The sequence below is a fragment of the Cervus elaphus genome, chromosome 5 (genome assembly GCF_910594005.1).
Source record: "Cervus elaphus chromosome 5, mCerEla1.1, whole genome shotgun sequence".
NCBI lineage: Eukaryota > Metazoa > Chordata > Mammalia > Artiodactyla > Cervidae > Cervus > Cervus elaphus.
In genome coordinates, this window is record NC_057819.1 from 17522670 (window position 1) to 17532705 (window position 10036).

The window sequence follows — 10036 nt, forward strand, 5'->3', positions numbered from 1 at the left end:
TGGATTTCTCTAAGGCCTCACAGTGATTAAACGTGACTTACTGGGACTTGAACCCAAGGCTGCCTAACTCCAGAACTTTTCTTCTTCACCTGGGGCCAGGGGTAGGGGGTGTCACTCATCCTGTCCATATAAAACAGTCCTATATTGACTGTCCTGTCGTCTGAATGTTCTATTCAACTTTTTTTTTTCCCCCAATAAATCACACGTTTTCCGCAGGGTTATTTTCCAAATGTAGCTGAGCGTTAAATTTGCTAGCCAAGGAGGAGTTTGAACACTCAAGCCTAGAGCTTTGTTTAGCAAACGGTCCCGCCCAGGACCCCGAGGCTTTTTCCAGAGCAATCCGCTGCCCCGTGTACCTAACCCCTGGAAGCGCACTTAGTCTCCGGGTTCTAACCTTCTACCCGGAATAGGACACTGGGAATTCCTAAACCAGTTGCTGTTCCTTTAAGAGTGGTTCCGGGGGCGGGCCCACAGGGCGTGGCGAATCCGGGGGTGTGTGCCGGATCCTGGGTGTCCAATCCCGGAGCGAGGGACGAAAGCGGGGGCGGGTCCGTCGCGGAAGGTTGGGAAGGGTTAAGAGGGGCGTCTTTGGGTCTCCGGCGGTCTGGTTGCCTCCGCCTCCTTCCGTCCGACCCGCGCTCTCCCGCGGCTGCGCCGGCTCGGCAGCCCGGGAGACAAAGCACCGCCGCGGCCGCCGCCACAACCGAGCGGGTCCCGGGCCATGGCCCGGCCGCCCCCTGCCTCCGGGCCTCCGATCCCGCCACTGCTGCCATCGCCCTAGGCCGTGCCGCGAGGTAAGGCCGGCCTGACGCGGGGGGAACCTTCGGGTGGATCTGCAAGGGACGCGGGAGTGGGCTCGGGCCGCCGTGGATCTCGGGGTCCCCCACGCAGTCTGGAGAGACCTCTGCTAGGGATCTGTCCTTTTGCCATTCCAAGCCAGCGGTAATTTTCCCGTCAGGGACTCCAGCTGCTGGGGCGAACTTGGCCGGTGACCCTCCAGCCCCATAAAAGACCTCGGCCGCTGAGGCAACTCTGCGGACTAGAGAGCTCCACTTGGCTCCCACATTCTGCCACCGACCACCTTCATCCACGGCTCACGCTGTCTTTTAAGGAACACACCACACACAAAAGGAGAGAGGGCAGCTAGGAGCAATGGCCTGGGATGGTGGTCCTGGCATCCTTGCAGCCCCTACCCAGGGCAGCGCTGGACAGGAGTTCTTCAACACATGTTTTTCTGCCACACTCTCTCCAGCATGTCCACTGCTGGGTGACACTTGGGGCAGTTGGATCCAACCCCAGGACCTGGCTTCTTTTCTTGAAATGAGTGGCAAAAAAAAAAAAAAAAAGCCATGCCTCAGTTTCCCCGGACTCCTGGGTTCTGAGCGATCTGTGTCCCTGGAGACTGGGAGCTAATTATTTGCCCTTGGGATAGCTTCTGACTGTGTGCTCACTACCTGCTCAGCATTTTGCAAGCTGTCTCTTCAAAATTAATATTTTCAATTCTGAGAGGGATGGCTATTAATGTACTCATTTTATACGTGAGGCTGTGTTCTCAAGGCCCATGAAGCCTGGATTGGAGGAGGCATGGGGACCAGAGAGGGGCTGGGATGGTCCCCTCTAGCTTCCTGCCTGGCCCGGGACTGTTGAATCAGCAGTAGTGCCCGCAGCGGACTCTGAACTTCTTGGAGTGTGGGGAGATAAACTGGGGACCAGGCCCTCCCAGAGGCTGGAGCCTGTGCCCCTGCTGTTTTCCCTCACCTCCTTCCTGGCTGGGCTGGAGGAGCAGGGCCATGGGCAGAGAGGGGTCCTGTGTTGGCTGGTGACCTTGGGCTCAGGGTTGGAGGGGGAAGGGGGCAGCTGCTGAGTGTGAGGGAAATTGCTCTTCATTTGGCCTTAATGGGTGGTGAGACTCTACCCCCTTGGGCTGGCTGCCCAGAGCATGCCATTCTAGGCACAGAATTGTACCTTTGGGCAACTTATTTAAGCTCTCTGTGTCTCAGCTTCCACATCTATGAATGTGGGATGAGGAAGAGACTTCTTCTGGGGCCGTTGAGAGGTTTAAGTAGATAATTGCTTGACTCATTCTATAGGTCTTTGAGCACCAATTACGTAACTACGTGCCAGGCACTGGAATTCCGACAAAGAATCTTTGCCCTCCTGGAGCAGGCAAAAATGACCCAGGTAATGGGTCTGAGGTTGTGGCTGAGGTGTGGGAGAATGATGTGGCGGGGTGGTGGTCCTCCTGTGTACAGATACCTTCTCCTCCTTGAGGAGGTGATGCTCAAGCTGAAACTTGGCCATCTGAAGATAAGGGAAAGGCATTCCAGGTAAGGGAACAGCCAGTGCAAAAGCCGTGAGATGGGAATATGCTTGGCGTGTTTGTGGAACAGCAAGGAGGCCAAGGTGGCTGGAGCGAGGGGGAAAGGGAGAGGGAAAGGGAACCTGGAAGACCTGGAGAAGAATGGATTTTATAATGAGACAGGTAGGGAGCCATGGGTGGGTTTAGAGTTGGGGAGGGGTGTGATTGGGCTTAGTTTATAGGATCCCTCTGTAGGCCCAGGGGCGGGGCCTAGGAAGAAGTTAAGATCTTACCCTAAAGAACACCAACATGGAACAGGCATGGTGGAGGCAGGGAGACCAGTGAAGAGGCTACTGTAGCTGTCCAGGCAAGCCATGATGGTGGGGGGGCAGGGGAGCTAGAATGGGAGATGGCAGTGAGCAGAGATTAGGCCCCTGATTTGGAAGAGGTTGGAGGGGGGATCAAGGTGACCTGATGAGTGACCAGATGTGGAGGTGGGGGGAATCCAAGGGCCTTTCACCAAGATAGCCCCGAGGGGAGCATTTGGGGAGGCTAAGAAGAACATCACCAGCTATCAGAGCTTAGCACGTACTGTGCCTGGCACTGTGCTCAGCGTTTCTACATAGTCATTGTGTCATCGTCTCAACAACCCTGACTTAGGTGCTATTATTCCATTTTACAGATGCGGAAACAGAGGCCCAGAGAGGCTTAAAGCTTGCCCAGCGTCACATAGCTTGGACACACCAGACCTGACCTTCGAACCCAAAGAAGAGCAAGTCAAAACCAACTGGGCAGAGAGCAGGGAAGTGAGCTGTGGCCTGAGAGGTAGGAGGGAAATGGGGTGAGTACGGAGGGTGGTTCCTGTGCGAAATGGGGCTGGGGTCCACGTGGGTCTTGCTGGGGAGTTGGGAGAAATCCCTCCCACTTTGCAGAGAAAGAAACTGAAGCTCAAGAGAGGGGAGGCCTAAGTCTGAAGTCACATACCTCAGGGAGGCAGAGCAGAGATTAAACACCTTGAATATTCAGGGGCTGTGGCCTTGGTCAGATCAACTACTAGGTCAGGACAGGCTGATAATCAGCACTAGATCATGGCCCATGTTGCCTCTTCCAGGAAGCCCTTCTTGAGTGTGTAGGCTGGTGAGATGAGGTGGATTGGGGATGGAGCAACTGCCTCCTCTGCCCTGGGTCAGCTTGCCTGTCTGGGCCCCACTGTAGCTGGCTGCTCCGGCTGAGCCGGAGGAGAGAGAGCCTCCTTTCTGGTAGAGCCTCATTCCTCCAGGTCCTGAGTGAGGCACTGCCCACTGGGGAGCGAACATTAACTGAGCACCTGCTGCACTCCAGCGACTTTATACACTTTGCTTCTTGAACAGTGTGGCCACTGTCCTACGTAGAGTGAGGTTTTGGAAGTAGGAGCACAAGATGCATTTGTAGCGCTGCCATGAAAACCCCAGGGGAGGGTGAAGCCACACTGGAGACTCATACGCCACCTCCGTCCTACCTGGCCATCATATACTCCTTGGGGTAAAATCACTGTGGCCAAGTGCATAGAGTCAGATTCCTCTACTGCAAATGGGTGCACAGTGCTCTCCCTCCAGCCTCTCTCACTTGTAAGAGTGAACCAAGTCCTGGGCCTTTGGTCTGGATTTTGTAACAATCTTTTTTGCCACTCTGACTGCCTCCCACACCTCTCCCCTTCCTCACTCTGCTCCAGCCTCACCAAGAACCTCAAGCACACTAGCAGCTTATGACCTCAGGGCCTTCGCACTTGCTATTCCCTCTGCCTGGCATGTCCCAGGGACTCAGTCCCTCACCTCCTTCAGGTCTCTGCTCAAATGTCACCTTCTCAGTACAGTTTTTCTTTTAAAATCAAACACTCCTCTTGTCCTTAATACTTCTGATCTCTCCTCCCTGTCTTTTATTTTCCACACCACTTAAGACCATCTGACAGATGTACCTTGCCTGTTTGTTAACTGTCTACTCCCTTCACCTGCCACTAGCGTTATCAGCACCAGGAGGGCAGCGACTCTCTCCTGCTTGTTTACTGCTCTATACCTAATGCCTAGAACAGTGCCTGGCACACAATAGGTGCTTAATAAATGTTTGATGGATGAAGTCCCTACTGTCCTCTGAAATAGATTCTGTTCACATCCCTATTTCATGGAAGAGCAAATCAAAGCTGACATCAGCAGAGATGGAATCTGACCACAAAAGGTCAGCTGGTCTGGTACCCAGGGGTGATAGAATTAGCAGTGCCTGAAAGGAGGCTTGGGTTTGGATTTCAGCTCTCGGCCCAACTTGCTTTGTGGCCTTGGACCAGTGGACTAAGCTCTCTGTACTTTGTTTCCCCACCTGGCAAAGGGGTGAGGCTAGTCCGGCCACCTAAAGGATGTTTCAAGATTAAATGAGTTCATGTATATAAAATGCTTGGCAATGCCCTAAGAATCCTCACCATTATTTGGGGGAGGTAGGATGGCGCGAGAGTTAACCAGCCTGACTTCTGGGGCCAGTCAGACCCGGGTTCGAGTCCACTTTCTGCTCCTGAAGAGCTGTGTGAGCCTGGGCAGGCCGCGTCTGCTCTTTGAGCCTCAGTTTCCTCATCTGTGAAATGGGGGTGGGGTGGGGTGGGGTGGTGATGAGTGCTGTGGCAGCCAGGGTGGTGTGAGGTCACCTGAGGCGGCAGCCGCATGAATAACCGCCGCCCCGGTGGGGGGACAACAGGTCCCGAGTGCGCGCCATGAAGCTGAACGAGCGCAGCCTGGCCTTCTACGCCACCTGCGACACCCCGGCCGACAACACGGGCTTCCTGTACAAGAAGGGCGGCCGGCACGCGGCCTACCACCGCCGCTGGTTCGTGCTGCGCGGCAACATGCTCTTCTACTTCGAGGACGCGGCCAGCCGCGAGCCGGTGGGCGTCATCATCCTGGAGGGCTGCACCGTGGAGCTGGTGGAGGCCGCCGAGGAGTTCGCCTTCGCCGTGCGCTTCGCCGGGTCGCGGGCCCGCACCTACGTGCTGGCGGCCGAGAGCCAGGCCGCCATGGAGGGCTGGGTGAAGGCGCTGTCGCGGGCCAGCTTCGACTACCTGCGGCTGGTGGTGCGCGAGCTGGAGCAGCAGCTGGCGGCCGTGCGCGCGGGCGGCGGCCCACCCCCGGCCCGCAGGCCGCGCGCGCTCCCGTCCAAGGAGAACGGCTGCGCGGTCTGGAGCGCCGAGACCCCCGCCGCCTCCGCCTCCGTCAGGGCCAATCCCGGCTCCCGGCCCGGCCCCGAGCCCCCGCCACTGCCGCCCCGCCGGCGGGCCTCGGCGCCCAACGGGCCTCTAGATTCCGCCTCCTTCGCCCAGCTGCACGAGTGGTACGGACAGGAGATCAGGGCGCTGAGGAGCCAGTGGCTCAGCAGCCAGGCCCAGCCCTGAGACGCTGGGGGACGTGGTCGTGAGGGAAATCGCCATCGGGGTCAGCCCTGAGGTCCCTGCCGGGTCTGCCTTCGGGAACTCAAGGCGCTGAGATGCTGGGTTCTGAGGGATGCTTTGGGACCTCTGTAATTCAGAGAGAGCCTAGCCTTGAGGAGGCACCGTGCCCGATTCTCAGGAGGCTCCAGGCCCTAGATGATCCTCAAGCAGCCAGAGAGCTGGTTTTGTGGGAGCTGTAGCCCCAAACCCAGCCCAGCAGGTGCCTTGGTCGCCTGTCCTGAAGCACCGAGCAGAGGCTTGTTGCTGGCGACACGCCTTGGCCGGGGCGACTGGGACCTGCCAGGATCTATGGCCTGGAAGGCACATGCGCAGTCAGCACTGGTCCAGACTGGGCCCCACGTGGTCAGGAGGCCGGGCTGTGCTGCACCACACCTGGGCCTGACCTCCTTTTCCTCCAAGGCCTGCTGGAGGAGCTGCCTGGCTCCCAGCCACCTTCCTGCCTCCATAAGCAGCAGGTGCAGAAAGGCAGCACCGGTGTGGGTTTTCATGTATGACCTGCACCGGGCTTCTGTCCTGGAGCAAAGGCAGGACTATTCCTGGGGCCTCAGGCAGGACTGTTCCTGGGGCCTCAGCCAGGCCTTGGGGTGGTGCCTCCGGGGCAGTAGACCCTCTGGCCTTGGGCCATGTCTGTGTGCCTGTGGCAGCTCTCACCCTCTCCCAACACTCCTTAACCATATCCTCTGTCTTCTCCCGGAGCCAGCTCTCCCGTCCTTGGCCTGGGGTTGGGCCTCACAGGAGCCCGCCTGACCTTGTCCAGTCCTGGGCTGGGCAGCCGTGGCCTGAGCTGACTTCCCAGCAGGTGCCCCTGTGAGTCTGAGCTGACTCACAGCCCAGAAAGGGTCCAGGTGCCAATCTGATAGGGGCAAAGCAGCAGCTGCCAAACCATGTCTGGCTTCCAGAACCCTCTCCCATCACAGCCTATCTCTGTGCTCACCAACTCAGCCCCACTCTCGCCCAACAATATTCTGAGGGAGACCAGGTCTTGCTTTGCCCCGCACTCAACTTCTGGTTTTACTGTTATTCACTCACCACAGTGGCCATTTTTCATCCAGGGAGAATCTCCGGGGGCTGGGACACCCCTGGCCTCAAGCTGGGTCATGTTTACAGTCCTCAGTGCCTCAAAATTGGGACCCCCTGAGGACACCTCCGCCCTAATCTTTATTTCCCCAGAGGCTCCCTCTTGGAGACACAGACTCGGCCCTTGGCCCCTTCCTGCTGCCTTTGGAGACCTCGGGGCTTGGGAAGAATGGGGGCTGTCTGTGTGTCTACAATCACCAGCTCACTGCTGGCTCAGCTGACTGGAGTTTCAGTTTTAATTTACTTTTTAATACTTTGGGGTGTCTTTTTTTCTCCTAGCAACAAAGTTTGGTATTTTCGCTGTTTTTGTTTCTTGTTGGTTGGTGAAGGGATAGGGTGCCCTGGTTCTGGGCTTGGCTAGTGGCAATGGGGGGTAGTTGGTACTGCCCCTGGGGTGGCGGCAAGGAGCCTTGGCTGGGGACAAAGGAACCTCAAGAATCTCACCTGGCTCTTTGCCTTCTTCCTGGCGAGCCCTGCTCAGCTGCAGGTGCCTCTGGGGGTCTTGGTACACTTCCCATCCCCACTTCCCCAAGTCCTGAGTGGTGGGGCGGGGTTGGCAGCTCTAGTCTATAGGCTCTGGGGTCTCAGGGGATGTTAAGAACTGTTAGGTGCCCATGTCCTGGCCAGATCCAGCTAGTGTGGTGAGGCGCTGGCTCCAGTCCTGGTGTAGGTTTATAAGCTCTAAAGGTACAATCTCCCCCCCACCCACCCCCAAAGCCCAACATGGGGTCAGGCTGCCTCCAGAGCTGGGCAGGGGAGAGATATAAAGCAGGCTGGGAGAGGGAAATAGAAGCTAAAATGAAATAAATAAAAAGTTTATCAAGTAATGGCTGGTGATAGCAATTGTTTTTTTTTTGGCCCCGTCTAAACCCTGGACTGACTGGCCTGGCAGAGCCAGGAGCAAGCCCTACAAGAGAGGTGACGAGTGTGTGCTGAGTGCTCCCTGGCTGATGCTTTGTCAGGAACATTCTTACCACCTCTTATGGCAGATACTGGCCCCCTTTTACAGGTGACGAAACTGGCTCAGAGAGGTTAAGAAATCAGCCAGGTTCACACAGCTCAAAAGTATCAGAGCAGGGCTGTAAACCTCTGGAAGCCTGTGGAAGAAGACAAGAGCCTTTGAGAGAAATGTGAGGCAATGGGGTCCCCAAGTTCCTTTTCAGAGGGGAAGGCAGAAGAAGGCCGGGGGGAAGGTGAGGTGTAGAAAGAAGGTCAACTGTGGGTTGAAGGCCTGACAACTGGGAGGGACCCCAAAGGGGAAGAGCCACACCTGGCTCTCCTCACTGATCAGGGCCCAGAGAGAGGAGGATTCAGTGCTAATTCAGAGGGAAATAGCCTGTGATTGACTAGTGATGTCTGCTGTGAACAAAGGGTGGATGGCCGCTGTGTTTATGCTGTGTATCTGTTATCTCACGTATGGTTGCTGGGCTGATGGGGGATTCACAGATGGGAAGGGGCTGGCCCAAGGTCATCCAGCATGATAGACTAGCCTTTAGGTCCTTTTATTTATTTATTTATTTTCCTTAGGTCCTTTTAACATAGATTCAGAGCTGGGTCACATGCCTCTTGACAGTCTGGAAAAATCATGTGCATCCAGGAAAATGTGGCTTAGGATGAGTAACCTGCAGTCCTTGGTCTGCAGAGCAAGTTCAAAGAACAAGAAAAATACTGAGGTCAGGGAATCATGCTACTCATGAGCATCCAGGCTGTGCTGAGTAATTCCTTCCTGGTACCACAGCTGACAGATGGGGGCTGAGTCAGGGTGCTGCCTGTGGCATTGGTGACCACAGCCACTGCAGGGCCTGGGGCACAGCATGGAGAGAAGGCCCCAAGAGGGAGGGTCCCAGGGAGGGAAGCCCTCACCTGCAGGCTTCTTAGGAACATTTCCATGGAGCCATGAAAGTGGAAGGGGTGACAGCTCACTCAGTGGCCACCTGCTAACAGTGTTTCCTTTTGACTCAAGGGAGGTGTGCAGGGCACCTGCCTAAGGAAGACCACAACATCCCAGGATCATGGCAAAGTCGAGGAAGTTGTCTTCACTGCAGCAGTCTTTGGGGGATACTATATGTGTTCAGAAGGAATATTCTGAGAAGCCGCCTGGGGGCAGGGGATGAGAACCTCATGGAGGGCAATCAAGCCAGAATTTATGGCTCCCTGCCCAACATCCATCCACCCTAAATGATTAGTCAAATTCTCTCAGTTGTGCTACTCCCATTTGATTTGCAGGGACTGGATAAACTTGACCTGTTAAAGAATGGCTGTGTGTTGGGGTGGCGGCAGGTGACAGGAGTGAAGAGGGCCAAATGTATGGTGATGGATGACAACTAGATTTGTGGTGGTGATCACTTTTCATGTATATAGATGTTAAAGAATGGCTGTATGACCCCATTTTGGCCAATGAGATGTGAGTGGAAGGGCGTTCTTGCTTCTTAAAAGACACAAAGAGCTCTGGGAGTAAGCTATGTCTGAAACCTGGAGCCATGGCAGCCATCTTATGATCATGAAGTAGGTCATGTTAAAGAAAAGATCCCCTGCTGAGTTTAGCACACATTGAAAATATCCCTGAACCACTGAATCATGGACCCAAGAACTTACCCGTTTTCTAGAAGTCTTATTGTTTGAGGTAATAAATGTTTAAAACTTTGGGGGAGGGGCTTTTTCATTATTTGTAGTCAGAGGCTTCCTAATGGATAGCTTGAGTGACAGCAGCTTCTCCTTTTAAGGAGCATGGCTCTGGGTAGCCAGCCCCAGAAAGGATGTTGTCAGCTCACTGGGGTGAAGGTTAGGGCTACAGTGGGATTCTCTGGGGGAGGAAAAGGGCCACTTACCCCCCCACCATCCTTTCCCTGGATGCCTTTTATCTCTCCTCTTCCAAGTGAACAAATATGGAATGAATAGCCCTTTCCTCCCCCTACTTCTGGCCCAGCATCTTTTATCTTCCTTAACAGGGCTGTTTTGTCTCTACTCTGGCTAGATCTGGTGCCAACTGTCCAGCACCTTCCCCTCCACCAGCACCCCTCCCCAGATCACCTTACTCAAAGTTTGTTAAAGAAAAGGCCCTGCTACTTGTCCCAATTTCTAAGATTGCAGCATTCAAAATAACTTCCATGGCGGTACAATGAAAGACTGCTTAAGTCAGCTGCAGGTTTCACATTTTCTGATCAAGACTTTAAAGATGAGCCCACGAACTATTT

At 55.2% G+C, this 10036-nt stretch overlaps 1 protein-coding gene across 3 annotated transcripts; it reads left to right on the forward strand.

Annotated features, from left to right (window-relative positions):
- Positions 1-545: 545 nt before the first annotated feature.
- Positions 546-9489, forward strand: PHETA1 (PH domain containing endocytic trafficking adaptor 1). 3 transcript variants are annotated; one of them, XR_006341058.1, is made up of 4 exons: positions 546-794; positions 2091-2181; positions 2982-3124; positions 8806-9489. XR_006341058.1 is itself a non-coding variant. In XM_043901850.1 (4 exons), exon 4 carries the CDS (start codon positions 5034-5036, stop codon positions 5706-5708), a length of 675 nt encoding a protein of 224 aa, XP_043757785.1. In that variant the 5' UTR covers positions 546-794; positions 2091-2181; positions 2982-3124; positions 5018-5033; the 3' UTR covers positions 5709-7669. The 3 variants fall into 3 exon arrangements, 2 of the variants coding, with proteins under 2 accessions (XP_043757785.1, XP_043757786.1); XM_043901850.1 differs by lacking the exon at positions 8806-9489 and adding an exon at positions 5018-7669; XM_043901851.1 differs by lacking the exons at positions 2091-2181; positions 8806-9489 and adding an exon at positions 5018-7669.
- The last annotated feature ends 547 nt before the right edge of the window (positions 9490-10036 follow it).